Consider the following 19,571-nt stretch of genomic DNA (forward strand, 5'->3'; position numbering starts at 1 on the left):
CATAAACCATGTATCCTCACTTTGCTGCAAGAAGCCTGGGAAATAGAGTCAGTCTTTATTCTGGGTGGCCCTTTGTCCATCTAAAAATTGGATTTTCTATCACTGTAGTGGAAGGCAGGAAGTGTTGGGAGGCAGTCTCTACCACATGAGGTAAATGAAGCGTATTTCATACTCATTTGATTGGTAAAAAATTAAACTTTTGATAACAAGTTTTGGCAATGATGTGGAGCAAAATGAATTCTTATATCCTGTTTGTGGAGCATACAATCGGTATGGAAAACAACTTGAGAATAGGCTGAAGATGTGCATATTCTCTGAGGAAACAATTCTGTTTCTGGGAAGAGAAACTCTTAAGGAAACTCTTTCACATGTGCACAAGTGGACATGTACAAGAATGAGTTCGATATTATTTGAATTATCACAATAATTGGAAAATTTAAAATGTCCATTAACAGGAGAATGGATTAATTATGGTATATTCATATGATGGAATTCTACACAAGAGTGAAAATGAGTGAAGTAGAACTACATATATCATCAATGGATAAATCTTAAAACTATAATGGTAAGGCATGAAAGCAAGTTGTGGAAAGCTATGTGCAATAAAGTTTCAAAAATGCAAAACACCTCTATATATTGTCTACAGAAATATATGTACTGTATTTTCAGGAATCTGACAAATAGCTTCCCTTTTTTCCTGCCCAATTTCTGAACCAGTTGAGAAATCAAACAAGAGTTAACAGATGAAAAACAAAATATCACCTTCATTACTGATAAGGGATAGGTTAAAGGCTATGGCTTAATCTGAGAACTGAAATGGTTCTGCTAACCCCCTACTGCCAGTGCAGAATTTAGAGTAGTTCACCTGTAGGAAAGTTTGCAGAGCAAATTCGACCTCCCCCGCCCCTCTGGTCACTACCTCCCACCAACTAGGTAGAGGAGAGGATGAAGAGTTTACATCTCATACCCTCAGGACATATTATTTGATATACCCACCTAGCCCAGAACTATGAATAATTGTCACACACCAGGCCAGGGTGGGACACAGATCCAGGAGGGTTTAAGGAAAATCCCTTCTTAAGGAAACCAGAGGAATGGGTAGAGGTATCCTAACACATAGAAGTATAGTTTATGACTAGATTCAACCTAGTCATTACTCCTAAGGCAGTGGTTCTTCACTCTAGCTTGTGTATCAATCAGCTGGAGGGCTTGTTAAAACACAGAAGGCTAGACCCCACCCCTAGATTTTCTGATTCAGTCTGACAGGGACGGAGCCCAAGAACTGGCATTTCTGACAAGTTCACAGATGGTGCTGATGCTGATAGTCTGGTGATCGCTGACAACCACTGCCTTAGGGTGAGGCGAGGAAAAGAAATTCTATCAAGGAAAGGGAAGCACAAAGATGTAATTATATTTTCAGTGTTTTATTTTCTGAGCTGAGTGGTGGGTATGTGGGTGCTAGTATTTTCTATATTATCTTTTTAATCAAAGTAATGAAATAGTTCCACATACAAAAGCAATGTTGGAGTATAGAACACTCTGGAAATTGCTGCTTTAATATTTACAAATTAGCCAATTACTCAGAATTTAGAGGAGTAACATGTTAAATTCCGACTAATTTGAAATAGGTATGCTAAAATGCATTTTGATAGCTTAAATGATTACCAGTATAAAGCAATAATTGTTACTACTTGTTTCAATTTTGTAGATCTTTCAAATTATTCCTATACTTTCTAAGATTAATGGTTTTTTCATTAGAAATATTTGATCAAGTGTTTCCCAATAAGTTCTTCAGCTTAACATACAAAACCCACTTTCTTAAAATATTTAGTTTTACTTTATTATTTATTTATTTTTATTGAAGTATAATGGAAATGTAACATTATATTAGTTTCTGGTGTACAACATAAAGACTCAATATTTCTATATACTGAAAAATGATCACCAAAATATCCCACCTTCCTGAAAAACAATGTAGCGGATGGTGTCAAAAGCTTTAAAAATATTTATACTCTTTACCTCAGGGACTCCACTTTCAGGTCTCTACCCAAAGAAATTATCTGAAATGCCAACAAAGATTTGGGCACAAAATGCTCATTATAGCATTACTTACAACAAGGGCATGTTTTAAGTGATGCTGTGATCTAAATATTCAATTGTAAGAGAATAGTCATTTGTGGGTTATTAGTCCACAAAATAGTATCTTTTAGAATTATTTTTGAAAAACTTTATGAAATGAGAACATTCTTAAGTTATAATTTAATATGAAATTTGCATATGTATACTGTGTATATTTACTGTATTATACAGTTTCAAATATGTGCATAGAAAATGACCAAATGATTATCTTTTAATGATGGAATTATGCATGATTTTATTTTTTATACTTGTCTGTATTTAAAAGAATATACAATAAAATCTGGTTTTAAAAAGAATCTTCTTGCAAAAAAATATACTATCACATAATATTAAAGCTCAGTCCATATATATTTTCTGACTTTCCAGTTCCAATTTTCACACAAAATGCATGAGGTTATCTCACAAATAATTTAAAATATATTTAAACAGTAACACTGTTTAAACTCTCTTCATCACAACATTCAGAAATTCTGGTATCCTTTTAAAGCAAATTATTCCTCATAGTGATGAATTTCATATTTAATTTATAGCCTTCATTATAAATTTTGCTAAGCTCATCCAATTAAAATATTTATTGGGTTCTTTCTTAAATAGCCTTTTAAATTTTTTATTGTATAGATTGATTGCCTAAAGTAGTATTTCTTAACAATTTTTCCTCATCACCTCCCTAAGGAGCCTTTGTAAACATTTTTTTCCCCTAATTGCCCCTCACCCCATGAAATTTTAATATCTGCTTATGTACTGTATGTATATCCAGGTTTATATATATAAAGAGTAAGATTTTTTTCACTCTCCCAAGAACCAATTTTCACCCCTTTGGTGGTGATACTGCCCACTTTGAGAATGTGTGGCCTAAAAGAACATTATGGAAAAATGTTATTTTTATCTTTCAAAATGAGTCTGAAGCCCACGTGTTTTGTTTTTATAGCTGCCTGCCTCTCAAACATCACCTGGTGGCCACGCCAACACTACTACTGTGGGGAGAGAAAGACGCATTCATGGAGGCTGAGATGGCTGAAGTCACAAAGATCTATGTTAAAAACTATTTCAGGCTAACTATTTTGTCAGAAGCCAGTCATTGGCTTCAGCAAGAACAACCTGACATAGTGAACAAAGTGATATGGACATTTCTAAAAGAAGAAACAAAAAAAAAAGATTGACTTTTCTATATCTTCTGTGAGGGGATCTGTAGTAAAATCTCTAAATAATATTTTTAAATTGTTCATCAACTTCTTTAAGCTTCATTAGGAAAAATTTGTTTTAACATTCTTTGTCATAAATAAATATCCTCACAAATGGTACTGAGAATGTGTGAACTTATAATATGATGTTGATTTTCTTATGTTGTGTTTTACACTGCCTTAAAAAGTATACACCTGTACAAAAAAGAAGTGAAGTGGCTCAGTTTTGATTTCTTGTGTTCCTTACCCTGTTAACATATGGTGCCTTTTACATATGTATATTAAAGATTAGCCATATTAAAAGGCAAGCCTGCAGTGGTATAAATTTTCATTTTATTGTTCAAAAGTTATTTTTACTATTTTTAACCATTAAAAATTCTATTATCAAATATCTTGGATTTATAGTATATTTATTATTTTGAAGGCAAATATGACTGGATGAATATGCATTCTTAAAACAGGCCATAAATATTACTTAAATGGGAAGATTAACAAGAGATGATGTGAAGATTCTCATATATATATTTATTAAACATCGCAAAGTAGAGAAGCACATCTATTAAAGCCAGTTACTTATCTTTTTTTTTTGTATATTTTTATTTGGAAATGTTTATAGCAGTACAGTGGAACTAAATTTTAAGAGACACTAGATGTCATTACTTTGGATATCATTAGTTCATTACAAAAGAGACATGGAAATTATTTACATGATGAGATTTCAGAACTTCGGTGGAACGGGCAGCTTCACGTGATGCCACGTCAGTAGTGATTTATTTCAGTCTACATACTTTCCAAGAATGTCACCATCTCTAAATAAGAAATGATCCTTGTCATCTATAACTACTTTGGTGCCTCCATATTCTGAAAGAAGAACTTTATCTCCAACTTTCACGCTAACTGGTTGAATCTCTCTGCCCTTTCCTTTAGAACCGGATCCAACAGCTACTACTGCTGCTTGCAATATTTTTCCTTGAGATTTTTCTGGAAGCATAATGCCTCCCTTGGTTACAGTTTCTGCAACACTCCTTTCAACTAATACTCGGTCAAAGAGGGGGAGAAACTTACTAAATACCTGTCCTGTCATGACTCCGGCAGCAGCAGTTCCTACTCTGCTCTCGTGCCGCGGCCGTATCTGCCACACTGCTAGACACTGTGGGGGAAATAGAAAAGAAAGATGACATGGTAATATGGAACTTTCCCTTAAGAAGCATACACAGAATGCAGTTAAATCAAACATGGGTTCAAGAAGAGTAATGAAGATACAAAAAAGAGTGGGAAGAGTTACAGAGTAGAGAATGATACCAGCACAAGGGACTACTCATTCTCTTGGGTTGCTTTCCTTGGCAAGGGAAACAACCGGTAACATTGCTAAATCATGGCTCCTTAGAGATTACAACTGTGCTCCCAAGTAAGACAAAGTTAGTGAAAAGAATGTTTCCTTCACTGGTTCTGACAGTGACAGAAGAAAGTAGAATGTCCCTGAGAGTTCTCGTCATTGTATCCTAGTAACTTGTATTTACTAATAAAAGCCCCATTTTTTATACACATTATACTTGTGCCTCATAACAGCAGTGCAAAGTAGGGAGCACCACCAATTTACAGATGTGAAAATGACCAAAGTGTAAGTGTTAGAACCAGGATCTGACCTAGATCCATCTTGTTGGAAAGCCCATAATCTCTGCACTTAGATCACATTCTATTTTTTTTTAATTTATTTTTAATTTATTGGGGTGACAATTGTTAGTAAAATTACATAGATTTCAGGTGTGCAATTCTGTATCACATCATCCATAAATCACATTGTGTGTTCACCACCCAGAGTCAGCTCCCCTTCCATCACCATACATTTGATCCCTCTCACCCTCATCCCCCACCCCCCAACCCCTTTACCTTCTGGTAACCACCAAATTACGTTCCCCAGATTAATATTCAAGCCCGTGGCCATCCTATGGTCACCGATTGCCCTCCAATCCCCTCACCCTCCCCCCCACCCCCCACCCCTCCCGCCCATCTAGCAACCCTCAGTTTTTCCTCATTGTCTCCCAAACTGTTTCTGATTAGTTCATTCACTTATTCTTTTCTTTAGAATCCGCAAATAAGTGAGATCATATGGTACTTATCTTTCTCTGTCTGACTTATTTCACTTAACATAATGTTCTCTAGATCCATCCATGTTGTTGCAAATGGTAAGATTTCTTTCTTCTTTATGGCTGCATAATACTCCATTGTATAAATGTACCACAGTTTCTTAATCCAGTCATCTACCGATGGGCATTTTGGTTGTTTCCATGTCTTAGCTATTGTGTATAGTGCTGCAATAAACATAGGAGTGCATAAAGATTTTTGAATTGAAGTTTTGGATTTCTCCGGATAGATACCTAGGAGTGGAATTACTGGATCATAAGGTAGTTCCATTTTCAGATTTTTGAGATACCTCCATATTGTTTTCCATAGCGGCTGCACCAATCTGCAATCCCACCAACAGTGCACAAGCGTTCCCTTTTCTCCACATCCGCGCCAGCACTTGCTGTTTGTTGATTTATTGATGATAGCCATTTTGACTGGGGTGAGATGCTATCTCATTGTGGTTTTTATTTGCATTTCTCTGATGGTTAGTGAGGTTGAGCATTTCTTCATATGTCTGTTTGCCATCTGTATGTCCTTTTTAGAAAAATGTCTCTTCAAGTCCTCTGCCCATTTTTTAATTGGATCGTTTGTGTTTTTTTTTTGGAGTTGAGTTGAGTGAGTTTTCCATAGATTTGTGATATTAATCCCTTATCAGATATATCATTGGCAAATATCTTTTCCCATTCAGTAGGATCCCTTCTTGTTTTATTGATGGTTTCCTTTGCTGTGAAAAAACTTTTTAGTTTGATATAATCCCATATGTTTATTTTTTCTCTTAGTTCCCTCGAGTGAGGGTATATATCAGTAAAAATCTTACTCCGGGTAATGTCTGAGAAGTTTCTTCCTATATTTTCTTCTAGGTATTTTATGGTTTCAGATCTTACATTTAAGTCTTTAAGCCATTTTGAATTTATTTTTGTATATGGTGTAAGGAGGTGGTCCAACTTCATTTTTTTGCATGTGTCTGTCCAGGTTTCCCAGCACCATTTATTGAATAGACTGTCATTACTCCATCGTACATTCTTGCTTCCATTGTCGTAGATTAAATGGCCATATAGGCGTGGATTTATTTCTGGACTCTCTATTCTGTTCCATTGATCTATGTGTCTGTTTTTATGCCAGTACCATGCTGTTTTGATTACTGTAGCCTTGTAGTATAATTTGAAGTCAGGTATTGTTATACCTCCCACTTTGTTCTTATTTCTCAAGATTGCCTTTGCTATTCGGGGCCTTTTATGGTCCCATATAAATTTTAGGATTATATGTTCTATTTCTAGATCACATTCTATTTAACAGACTCTGGTATCCACACCGACCTCCCTGTTTATTGGTAACTTGGTGTGCTCCAATAAATAGAAACATCTCTCAGAAACCTTCAATTTGATGTTTAACCCTGAGAAAGGGACTTTAAATTAGCAATCAGCAAACACAGGAATACTCTATATGGCATTGTCAGAGTTGCAAATGCTACAAGGTATAGAGGAGAGGCTGGTTCATGCCAACTTTGATTATGCTTCCCTCTTGATTGCTTCCAAAGGGCAGCAACAAAGGGAAGAGACAGGACTTCACTGACTCTGTGTGTTGATGCAATAAAGTAAGCTTGGATTATTTTAATGAAAAATTGTTACTGACAAAGTGATTTTAGAGTTTGTGGTTGTTAGTTATGTCAGTTTGGAATGCTGACTGGCTCATGTGGACTGTTGTTAAGAATATGAATCAAATATGCCATGGCTAATTCTGGCCTATGATAATGGATGTATTCTAACTTTCAATGGATGTGGAAGAGTGTAACAAATATAAAGGCCCCAGGGTGCCATCAGTTAAACCTCTCAGCATAAAGAGATATTATCTCTGTAGAAATCAATTTGTAGGGAGAGAAAATGAATTTGAGTTACCAGCTGCCAAAGCATCTCACAGTAAGTACACTATACTATTAATACTAATGACATTTAAATTAAGAAGTTCTAATTAATATTCATCTACTTAAATTAATATATCCCTTGTAGGTATATAATACATGCTTAATATAAACGTCAGAAATTGTTATGTGAAGATAATTTATTAAGCATATACGTCAAAAGGAAGGTGTTTACAAAAAGCAACAAAAATTGTACTGTTGATACGGCTCTCATTCTCCTGTTACATCATTTACCATGTTTAAGTTTTTGTATTTTAAAGGTAACGCATCATTTCCTATTAACCCACAATCGACTGTAAGAATTCTAATTATGTGCGAACGAAAGAGCACTTGAATATGGGGAAAGGATGCGCTCTGGGGGCCGCCCCCTGATCCAAGCTATCCGCATCCTGAGGCTTCAACAGTCGGCCTCATGTCTCAGCCACCCTCGGACTGGAAGCTGGACGCCTGTGAGTCGGCCGTCAGCCTGAGAACGAGCAAGTCCTTGTATTCGCCAGCGGTGGCCAACCCCTTCGTGCAGCAGACGCACATCAGCACGTGGCGCTGGGCCTACATCATCCTCATGGGGACTGTGCTGGTGCCGTTGCGGGCGACCTGCATCGCCTTCCTCTTCATCTTCCTCTGGCCGGTGGCTGTGCTTTGCACCATAGGCCGTTCTGCTCGCCCAACCAAGCCCGCCAAGAGTTGGAGAAGCAAACTGGCGCAACCCGCTCTCAAATTCTTGTTTCAGGCGACGTTCTTTTCAGCAGGGTTTCTGGTTAAAGTGAAAGGGAAAAAGGCACCCCGCGACGAGGCCCCCATTTTCGTTACGGCGCCGCACTCCACTTTCTTTGGCGCAATCGCCTGTGTTGTGGCTGGGTTACCCTCGGTGGTCTCTGCAAGTCAAAACGCACAGATCCCAGTGGCTGGGAAATTCCTACTGTCAACGCAGCCCGTGCTCGTGACCCGAGAGGACCCTGATTCCAGGAAGACTACCCGGAATGAAATCCTGAAGCGAGTGACATCCAAAAGGAAGTGGCCACAGATCCTGATTTTCCCAGAAGGAGTGTGTACCAATCGCACGTGTCTGGTCACTTTTAAACTAGGGGCCTTCTCTCCCGGTGTTCCTGTGCAGCCAGTGCTGCTCGGGTACCCAAACACCCTGGACACAGTGACCTGGACCTGACGGGGGTTTACAGGCTTCCCGGCCTGCATGTTGACCCTGAGTCAACTCTTCACCAGGGTACAAATTGAGTTTATGCCTGTTTACATCCCAAACGATCAAGAAAAAAAAGACCCCATTCTTTTTGCCAATACAGTGAGGATCAACATGGCAAATGCTCTGGGGGTGCCTGTGACAGACCACACTTACGCAGATGGAAGATTGATGATTACTGCAGGTAACCTTCAACTACCCATGGAAACTGGTTTGGTGGAATTTACAAAAATTAGCCAGAAATTGAAGTTAGATTGGGATAACCTTCACCAGCGTTTGGATGAATTTGCTTCAAAAGGAGGGAAGATAGGAATTGAAGAATTTGCAAATTATTTAAAACTCCCAATTTCAGAGACCCTGAGACAACTTTTTGCCCTTTTTGACAGGAAGAATGATGGCAGCATAGACTTCAGAGAGTATGTGATAGTTCTGACTGTTTTATGTAATCCTGCCAACACTGAAAAGATTCTGCAAATGTCGTTTAAGCTTTTTGATCTTGATGAGGATGGTTTCATAACAGAACAAGAGTTGGCTGCGATACTTCAGGCAGCTTTCGGAGTCCCAGATCTTGATGTTTCCAGAGTCTTTCAGGAAATATATGGACAGAACTCAAGATCATTTCATATGAGAACTTTAAGAAATTTGCCTTGAAGCATCCAGAATATGCCAAGTTATTTAATTCATACTTAGATCTCCAGGTAGCCTATATATATGCATTACACAAGAATAGTTTTAATCTCTGTATTCAAATGTTAAAGTCAGCCCTGAAAATGGTGAAAGCACCTTCCAGGTAGAAACTATGATTGAAATAAAATGTATTCTTTGAGGAAAAACACAATAGTTTTTACTCTAAGTGGCCTGGGCACTTAATTACGATATTTAAAATGTACTTGAAGAATATATATTTCAATTAGATTTTATACTACCTACTTTTTTCTTTCTTAAGATAATATATTTGTTTGAATATAACTTAACAGTAGAAGAATAAAAGATCTAGTCATAAACCTTGTTCATCCAGCATGGTTCTAGTTAGCCTTCATTTTGCTAAAGTAAGGCCAGAAAAACATTATAGCCCATCACCTCTCCCTCATTTTTGCAGAGAAAATATCTCATTAAGAGCTCCACTGTCAATAAATAATCATTTTTAATCTCTCTAAAAAGGATTTGCTGGATAAATGCTTCTCTAAAAATAGATCAAATGTTCTTATTTTACAAGACAAAATAAAAATAACAAGAGGAAGATATAGTGTTGGGAATAGCATTGAAACAGTAATAAATGTTATGGTTGGCCTTTATTATTATTATTTTTAGGTATGAGATCGATTATTTAGAATGAGAAATCACAATAGATTACAATTTCTGGAAAGCTAATATCACAAACACAGGTTATAAACACAGGAATTTTGGAAAATTCTATTTTGTATGGTTCTCAAAAAGGGAAAATTTATGTCCATAATTGCGTGTTCTGCATTACTGAGAATATTCTTTTCGTTCTGACTAGGCACCAACTGAAGCCTCTACTCACTGTTGTGTACCTCTCTCACTACCCACATACTTCCAGCACACATCGCTGTAAGACATCTTCACATAGTGCTGTGTCCTTGGGCTCTATCCCTTCATGACACCATGTGGGATGAATCAGTGCAATATTCCTAGAAGCCATTTCTACAACAGGACATGGAGCAACAACTTATCAAAATGTGGAAGTGATTGTGAACCAATAAAATATGCCTTGCTAACCGAAATTAGTGTATCACCAACTTAGTTTCATTGTGGCTAAATCCCAAAAATGCCTGCAGCCCCTCAGTGTCACCAGATATGAGGAGACATTTGACTCAGAGGATAGAAAGTCTTGATCATTTGTGGTCAAAATCTCTTACTTTTGCAAACTTCACAAAAACGTACCCAAGTAGACACATTTCTAGGAACCCTAGCAGGGACTTGGAATGGACTTATGCAAGTGGGGCCCCTAAAGCTTAAACTTCATTAGTTTCCTGGTATTTTGAGTAGAAAGAAGACATGAATGGGAGAAAGGTGAACAGATGGGGAAAGCTTAACGAAAGGGAAAGAAAAAAATCAAATATTGTTTTGAGATCATTTGCATGTAGTCCTCACTTGAGAAAAGGAGATGGATAAGTGATATTTCATAATCCCCACTATCTTAGTCTGTCTGGGCTGCTACAACAAAAATACCATGACTGGGTGGTTTAAACAACCAACATTTATTTCTCACTGTTCTGAAGGCCGGGAAGTTCAAGATCAATGCACTGGCAGATTTAGTATCTGGTGAGAGCCTGCTTCCTGGTGCATAGGTGGCTTTTTTCTGTGTCTTCACCTGGTAAAAGGGGCAAGGGAGCCCTCTCCAGTCATTCATAAGAGCACTAATCCAATTCATGAGGGCTCCACCCTCATGACCTGGTCACCTCCCAAAGGCACCATATCCAAATTCTATCACATGGGGGATTAGGTTTCCACATATGAATTTTGGGGAATCACAAATATTTAGTCTGTAGCACCCACCCAGCTTGATATTCCCATGATAATAATGCCTACATATGTAATTAAAATACAGTGATTTTTAAGATGTACTGGAATGTAGTCATGTAAATAGAGAATTTTCACTTAAAAATAGCGATCAAGGTATATCTTTATTCAAACAATGGTTCTATTACTCAAAAATGTGCTTAACTTTAAAACTGTTTCTAATTAGATAATGAGCTATACAAAAAATCAGGGTCATTATTTTACCCTACCTTTTAACTTCCTGTGTTTAATGTAGTTTTATTTAAACCCTTTAATACATAACACTTAAAAAATCTTTTTATTGTAAAACAAATACAGATAAAACCACATGAAACAAATCTGTAGCTAACAATTATTATAAATAAATAATATATATTAAATAAATATATATATTTTTAAGATGAACACTCTTGTAACTAACAGTTCAAGACATAAGATTTGGGGCTGGCCCAGTGGCTCAGGTGGTTGGAGCGGCTGGATTCCCACCTGGGCCAGCGAGCTGCGCCCTCTACAGCTAAGATTCTGAACAACAGCTCTCCCTGGAGCTAGGATGCAGTGCACTGCCAACTCCTACCAGGAGCAGCCAGGGGAACACAAGGCTCACAATACGGGCATGGGCCAGAGAGCTGTGTCCTACACAACTAGACCGAGAAACAATGGCTTGAACCGGAGTGGGAGCGGGGCCAGAAGAAAAGGGCGAAAATAAATAAATAAATCTTTTCCAGTCACCCCACAAGCCCCTCTATACCTTAATCATAATTGCAATCTCCTTCTTCCTCCTAAAATTAAACTACTTTCCTGATTTTTTATATTTCCACTTCCTGTGTTTTTTTTTTACATTTTTATCATTTAAATGTACATACTGATCTGTAAATTGGGCTCATAATAGCAGTACCTGCTTAAATGGTAGTTGTGAGAATTGAGTTCATATAAAGCAGGTAGAGCAATTTTCTCGCCTAACACCCAATAAATATTAACTATTATATTATTTCTGATACTCTCTTTTCTACAGGAATAATTAAGAATCAATTATCTAGTTACATTTTTCAGAATTAAGGTGTTTGAATAACTGAGAAGGGCATTATTTGGAGAAATGACTACTTTTTGGCCAATCTTATGATACAATGTCCATATATTTTCCAAGCAATTAGTATTTGTTCATTACCTGAATGAAGCAGTATGATTGTGCCTTCTTCCTTTGGAGGAAGTATTAAACAAACAAAAAATCAAAACAAAAAAAGCCCTAAAAGACTTTTTAAATGAGTCCACTCCAGATACTTTGTTCAGGCCAAAATATTCAAAATTCTGTAACTCATCAATCCACCCACTTCTCTGCTCAAAGGCTCTGCCCCTACAACTTTGTCTCCTCTCTCTCTTCCTCGTCATAAATTTTGTCTTTATATGTAAAGTGCGGTAATATAACCTGGCATTTCTCAACTGAAGTCCAAGAGCAGTTACATGCACAACTCTAAAGGCTGTGTACATGCTTTGCAGGGGACTCAAGAGTTCTGACTCTGAACGATTTTATGAAGTTCTCCCCCACTCTTTCACACTCCCAAGTTTTCTTTTCCCTTTTTTTAAAAGGCGATTTGATAACTTTTTTTGTTTAATATTATTTTTTGAATTTTTTTATTGGGGAATATTGGGGAACACTGTGTTTCTCCAGGACCTATCAGCTCCAAGTTGTCCTTCAATCTAGTTGTGGAGAGCGCAGCTCACTGGACCATGTGGGAACAGAACCTGCAACCCTATTGTTCAGAGCTCCTGCTCTAACCAACTGAGCCATCGGGCCACCCAAATTTTCTTGCCCAAAGCAGGTGAGTCAGGGAGAGCAACTCGCTGCAGGAAAGGTCTTATGAACCTGTCTTTTCCAGGGGGAAAAAAAAAGCACTGACATCCCAGGAAGACAGTGTAGAAAGGCTGCACAGGTTGATTTAAACTGTGCTCTCTAAAACAGCTATAAAACGAAGGGTTAGCACCAACCAGAAAGCAAAGAAAGGTTAACAGGTATACAGAGCAGTAGGAATTGCTTGACCCCGGGGACCGGTGGACCCCTGCGCAAGGCGGGGCGGAGTAAGGCCGGCAGAGGTAAACAGAACTACAACGCCTGCGCACAGCCTCCTTGGATCACGTGCCAGCGCGGCCTCGGCCTCCGGGGTTTCCCGGGACGGCGGTCCAGCTGCAAGTAAGGGACCGTTTAGAAACTGACTGGAGGCGTCAACCTTTTCCCTTAGGGGGAGGACTCGGATAGGGGCCGAGTGCTCGGTCGGGAACGCCCCTTTCTTCCAGACGCGGGGAGTGAGACCGAGTACTGGGCCTGCGGAGCGCCGCCGTACCTTCGTGGGACATGGCCCGTTGTGGGGAGGGTAGCACGGCCCCCGTGGTACTTCTGGGATCCCCTGGAGTTTGCAGTAAGGGGTTGCAAAGGAAGGGGCTGTGTGAGCGGCGCCGGCTGAAGGCGATGGTGTCGGAGCAGCTCAGCCAGGATCTGCTCAGGTAGGAGGAGGCGGGAACTCTGGCTGCTTCAGTTCTTCAGGCGCCCACAGCTGCAGAAGCTGTGGCTCCTTCTGGGTGTCTCGATTCCTCCCCATCCTGTTCTCCTCGCCTCGGGCTACTGAGGGACGTTCACCGGTCTCCTCACGACGGGGGTTCCCAATCCGTAAACCAGTCACGAGCACCTTGGAGACCACGTACCAGGTTCAAAAAGAAAACCAAAATTAATAGTTATTAATAACCAAAATTAATAGTCCAGCACCAGTTTATGCCAGAATAACACGGGCAAGCTTAGTTCTTTGAAGACTATATCTGAGGTTGGGGTGCTTCCAGGTTTCACGGTCCTGAAACGTACACAATTTTTTATAAGCTTAAACAATTTTAAGAAAAAGGATACAGTTAGGCAGGGGGAAAATGAATATTTATTTGGAATGAGAAAAAGAGAACAAACTGCTGGAGCCGTGGAGGTCTCTTCTGAGCTCCCTTTAAACAGTTTAGCAAAAAATGCTTACATAGGAATACTTGTTGGTTGCAACCTGGCTTCCCCTCTCCACCTAGAACACACTACAGCTCCCAGTAACTCCCAGCTCCCACAAAGACCCAAGCAAATGGAGGGTTGTGAAGCTTAACCCAGGTTATAGAAAATCCATCTGATATTTCCTCTGTGTATAAAGAAAATTAAGCTTACCAATATTCCCTAGCTGATTTCCATTTCCACCAAAACATTGATTCTTGAACTTTAGTGTGCAGCAGAATCACCTGGAGGGCTTGTTAAAACTTAGATTTACTGGGTCCCAGCCAGAGTTCTGATTCAGTTGATCTGGGATGGGACCTGAGATTTTCGCATTTCTAGCAAGGTCTGAAGTGATGCTGACACTGCTGGCCTGGGTCCCACTTGAAGAACTACGGAACTAGAGTATATATAGTTACTACTAATAACTAACAGTGCTGCAGCTTTCTACATTTAAAAGAGGTTTTCTGTCGCTCACACTGACAAGGCAGCAGCTATGAACTGCACTTTATAAAGTAAAAATATTTCCTTTTAATTTGGGCTGTCTACTAGAGATGCTCCTTTGTCTCCACCAGTGGGGAATTGCTGTAAAAGATGGAAAAAAGACTGAAGTTGTCCTGTTTCTAGGGTGAATATCTAGGGATGAGGTGAGGTACTCCTCTTCAGTGGCTTTATTCTTCTGGCTGTATTGTGAGCATTAAAGTGTCATGAATTTCAGGAAGATAACACATCTATTTTCTTATATAAAGAAAATGAGGTTCAAAATATAGCAGGTGAACAATTTAATTAATTTATAATTGCATCCTAGCAGCAATTAAGGATAGGACTCTGAACTCCCAAGTTCTTATTACAAGTAAAGAAAAATAGGGGTAGTGTTTTTTAAACTACAAAAAGACTTCACTCAACCACTTTAAATGCTATGCTAAATTAATCTTCTTCCAGCACAGCAATATCATTGATTTATTATACAAGTATTAATGAAGTAGCTAGCACCTACCATGTACCTAACTCTGTACTAGGTCCTGAAGAATCAAAGATTAATAAGACATGGCTTTGGTGTTGGTGCTTATGCTCTAGTGAGAGATAATAGCCAAACCAAAGTGATGGGGACCCAGATAAGTTGGAGAAGGCTTTATAGGGTGACATTTGAGTTACCTCTTGGGGGGTTGATTAAAAATTGATTAGATAGAGATTAGGAAGAGAGAAGTCAGGGTATCTAAACAAGGGGAATGGCTTTTATAAAGGCACAGAGATTTAAAAGAGCTTGATATTCGTTTGGGAAAGCAAGTTGTTTTAGATTCTTCCAAACAGCAAGGAACAGAGACACGTCTGGGTTATTTGAGGTAGTAGGATATATGGAGAAGTGAACAAAAACAGGAAACAGTTTCAGCAGTCAAAATGCCAGATCTGATGTACAATTAGAAACTTGCTGGAGATATGACAGCAATTGTACACTAAGACCTCATTGAGAAATGGACAATTGTAGTAAAAATACCTAATACTTATTGCCATCCTACTATTACCTAGACACTGGGGTGACATGTAATGGTTTGTTTACTCCCCTGTGAGGTAAGTCTTGCTATTATTCCCATTTAACAGATAAGGAAACTGAGCATTAGCGAAAGGGTGGAATCAGAATAAGAACCTTGGCAGTCTGGCTCCAGAAACTTTAAAATGACTTGCCCAAGGTCACACGACCAGACTATGACTCCAGTCAGTCTGCCTTCTCTACAGTAGTTATGCAAACTGATTTTTCAGAAACTTTGTTCCTTCATCATTGATTCTCTTATTACACATTTGTTTTTGTTACTCTACCTTGGATTTGCTTTGCAATTCTTAGAGTGCGATCAGTTGGTCCCTGTTTACTGTAGGACATCTGTGCTAGAGTTCACTTGTTTAACCACCACATTGGCTGATAAGCTAACCTTGGCTCAGTCTATTGTCCATTTCGATGTAGTTAAGGGCATAGGGTCAGGTGGTACAAAGCAGGGCCATATATAAATAAATGAATTTTTGGTAACTTTATTTGGGAGGGGATTGTGGGTATGGCAGGCAATCAAAGTGACAGTAGATGAGGATGAGTAGGTAAAGTAAGACTAGATCACGAAGGCCATCTTTTTTCAGTGAAGAGTTTGGAATATATTCTGGAGGCAGTGGAGAACCATTGGTGTTTTTTAAGTAGAGGATTCACATATTTAGGTCTTGAATTAAGGAAAGAGTAATTGGAAACAAGGAAACCAGCTAGGAGATTGGAAAAGGTGAAAAGGATTCATGTGTGCAATTGATGGGCTTGGCGACCAATTACATGTGGAGCAACAGGGAAAGGGAAACATGGAAGGTGGCGCCAAATCTTAGGACATTTGAAAGGGAGGAGTATGGTGAATGTTCAGGAAGCCGTATCAAGGAAACAACGGGAAATATGTCTGGAGTTTAGGAGGGAAATTTGAATAGCAGATAGAGATTTTAAAAGGTTGGTGACATCACCAGCACCCAGTTGTCTAAACCACAGATGAGAGAGATCCTAGGTTATTTCTTTCTCTTCACCTTCTACATCCAGTCACCAAGTACTGCCAGTTTTATTACCTAATATATTTTAATTCCGTCCCTATTCTCTGTCACCATTGAGCCTCTCCTGGCCTAAGCCCCTTACATCATTCATCTGTGCTGTACAGTACTTTTCTCATCTTCATTCTCATTTTCCCTTAATTCTTCTTCTACACAACTAACAGGTAGTATTTTGAAAAAATAAATTTGCCTGTGTTTTAAACCATTTGGTGATTCCTCTTGAACTGTAAAATAAGACTTAAGCTCTTTGCTTCTTATTCGTCTTTATTCCTACAGCTTCATCTGCCACTTCTCATCTCAGTACTCTCTGCTGACCTATTTGTAGCTCCACACTCCACGCATATCTTTGTAATGAACATAGAGCCAGAAACTCCTTTCTACCTTGCTTTGCTTCCCTTACCAACTCTTATTCAATCTTTAAAATACCATTTGGTTTTTATTGTCCTCTATAAGGTTTTCTCTTATGTTGGTCTCTGAAAAATTTTTACTTATTTGTGCTGTTGATCTATCACACTCTAATTTTCAGGCCTAGCCTCCCTGCTAGTCTATACACTCCTCAAGGGCAGCTACTATGATTTAGTCATCTTTATGTCCGCAATGCTTAGTACATAGTACATGTTCAGTAAATTTTTAGTGATAACTGGGTTTAATCAGCAGTCAAAAATGCTTTAGATAAGTTAATACAGTGGTGGGCAGGGAAATGAGATGGAAAGAAGGTGGGCCTTTACGTGGCTGAGCCTTTGCTCCAACCTATCCTTCCTCTAGACCTTACTATTAGATGAGCTAATAACCCTCTCAATGTTTAAGAGGTCGGAGTCAGATATTTTGTTACTTGTAATGGATACAAGTGGTTTTATAAAATAAAAAGCACTATGTTTTCACATTAACAATTTTTTAAACACATTAACTTTTTTTTCATTTAACAAATACTCGTGAGCATCTATTATGAACAAGGCAGATTCCCTAGTGAAGGCTGTATGGCTACCAGCTGCAATGCTTCCTTCCTTACTTGGGAAGGAGTGGGATATGGGGAGAAGGTAGGTGGGAGGGAGGCACAAATTTGTACAATTCGAGGTTTTATTAATGTTTGAGAGATCAATACATATTTACATAACTTTAAAAATCACTTAATGAAAGTAACTTACTGATGAAAATATTGACTAAAAGGCGTCTGTTTGGTTATTGTTTCCAAGGTTCTCAAAGCTCTGTGCTCTAAAGCATTGATTTTGTTTAGGATAAAATACAGTAAAATTTAACAAGCAGCTCTTGAGTTCTTGCTATATACTGAAGATACACAGTTTTTGCCTTTGGGGAGTTCATTGTCTAGTAGGGAGAAAGACACATAAAAATAATGGTGCCGTGACAGAAGGGCTGCAACAGAGGTATGTATACTGAGTGTGAAGGGATCAGAGGAAGGAGCCATTAACTTGGTCTTAGGGGAGTGTGAGTGTCGATGGCAACGCTCTAAGCTTTCACTGTAATGGATATCTTTATCCATTGCTTGTACCTCCTGTAGTGAACTGGTGTGATTGCCAATTATATCCTGCAATACAGAAGCCCTCTGAGAATACATACCTTGCTGATGATAATGTTTTAGTAATATGAAGTGTTATGTAGTATTTAGAGAGTAAAAATATACAGTTACCACAGAGATAAAAGTTTATATTATATGGTTTCTGTTATGATGCTGATTTTTGTTCTTCCATCACTTTACGGTACATGTAATCAGTGGGCTTATGTACTATGTCTGTACATTAGTAAAGGGTTTTGAGTGGGTTTCTCCCATGAGTCCATCATTTTAATAGTAGATTAGAACATGGTTAGTTCTATTTGTGGGGGGGGAAATGAAAAGGGCTTAAATGTCACATTCTTGACAGCCAAGGCTGCATTTCAGAGTTGGTATTTAACAATAGTCAGAACAAAGTGCACCAGTTTCTAATCTGTATTGTCTATTGTTATATCTGGTTTGCTGCTGTTGTTAACTGTTTACTTTTTTTGCTTCAATTTTAGTAAGATTTAAAAAAATGGATTCTTCGTAATAGTCAGCAACCATATTTGTGTTCTTTTTTCAAAATAAGTCTAAAATAGAAAATCAACAAATAGCAGAAGATAAATTTTATTATTATTAGAAGGAATTGAAAAAAGGTATTTTTTGAAAAAGTAGTCTTACTCTTCTAGTGAAATTACTTTTGTTTTCTCTGTAACTTTTAGATTCTAAGCCAATATTAAACAGTGTTCTTTAGGATGAACTGAGAACAAACTCATTTTTATATTAACTTTTATTTATTTTATGTTATCTCTGTATTTTTTTAGTTTATGTGTTATTTTAAAAACTTATTTTATAAAAATGGGTGCATTGTATATTTCTGAGCATCACTAAACTATGGTTCCTTTTTATTCCTGACAGGCTTCTAAGGGAAGAAATCCATACAGATATTACTTTCTCTGTAGGTTGTACTTTATTCAAAGCACACAGAGCGGTCCTTTTAGCAAGGGTTCCTGGCTTCTATTTTCATACTGTTGGACAGACATCAAATAATTTAATAAACCATGAGCCTGTTGCTGTGGAGAACTTTGAAGCTTCAGAATTTAGAACATTTTTACAGTAAGTGCTTTTTAAAATCTTTTATAGTTAAATCTAATATATAATTATTTTTAAACGTGTGTATGTTTTTTATTTCATTTATTTTCATATCTGATTTATAACCTTCTAAGAAAAATCCATTCATTTAAATTCCAAATTATCTTAGTAATTAGTATTAGTACAGGCTAAGTATTAGTATTGGAGTATTAGAGGTCTAGTATTGGAGAAGCCAAGTGCTAACTTGAGACTGATCCTGAGAGAGAAGAAATGAAGTGTGCTCTCTGGTAATTTGAATGTGTTATTCTATGCTAGAGTTTCTCAGCAGTGGCACTGTT

General features: G+C 38.1%; 4 protein-coding genes across 6 annotated transcripts in view; 3 read left to right on the forward strand and 1 right to left on the reverse strand.

Moving 5' to 3' along the window:
* EPHX4 (epoxide hydrolase 4) overlaps positions 1-3,578 on the forward strand; it is a 31,007-nt gene extending 27,429 nt beyond the window's left edge. Inside the window, exon 7 of the mRNA XM_033114953.1 lies at positions 3,068-3,578. Within this exon, the coding sequence (XP_032970844.1) occupies positions 3,068-3,299 (232 nt within the window). The 3' untranslated portion in view covers positions 3,300-3,578. The remainder of the gene's footprint in view (positions 1-3,067) is intronic.
* A 517-nt stretch (positions 3,579-4,095) lies between these two features.
* Positions 4,096-4,404, reverse strand: LOC117027701 (10 kDa heat shock protein, mitochondrial-like). The gene has a single exon (XM_033115741.1). The coding sequence runs from the start codon at positions 4,402-4,404 to the stop codon at positions 4,096-4,098; it is 309 nt and encodes a 102-aa protein (XP_032971632.1).
* Positions 4,405-7,777: 3,373 nt separating this feature from the next.
* Positions 7,778-9,354, forward strand: LOC117027104 (lysophosphatidylcholine acyltransferase 2B-like). Its single transcript, XM_033114503.1, is given in 2 exon segments — positions 7,778-9,173; positions 9,176-9,354. Coding segments are annotated over 2 exon segments (1,575 nt in total).
* A 3,882-nt stretch (positions 9,355-13,236) lies between these two features.
* Positions 13,237-19,571, forward strand: part of BTBD8 (BTB domain containing 8) — an 81,503-nt gene continuing 75,168 nt past the window's right edge. For all 3 annotated transcript variants that reach the window (XM_033115450.1, XM_033115451.1, XM_033115452.1), the window contains exons 1-2: positions 13,237-13,579; positions 19,060-19,257. In XM_033115450.1, coding sequence (XP_032971341.1) covers positions 13,431-13,579; positions 19,060-19,257 — 347 coding nt within the window. In that variant the 5' untranslated portion in view covers positions 13,237-13,430. The remainder of the gene's footprint in view (positions 13,580-19,059; positions 19,258-19,571) is intronic.

The sequence above is a fragment of the Rhinolophus ferrumequinum genome, chromosome 9 (assembly GCF_004115265.2).
Source record: "Rhinolophus ferrumequinum isolate MPI-CBG mRhiFer1 chromosome 9, mRhiFer1_v1.p, whole genome shotgun sequence".
In the NCBI taxonomy this organism is placed as follows: Eukaryota; Metazoa; Chordata; class Mammalia; order Chiroptera; family Rhinolophidae; genus Rhinolophus; species Rhinolophus ferrumequinum.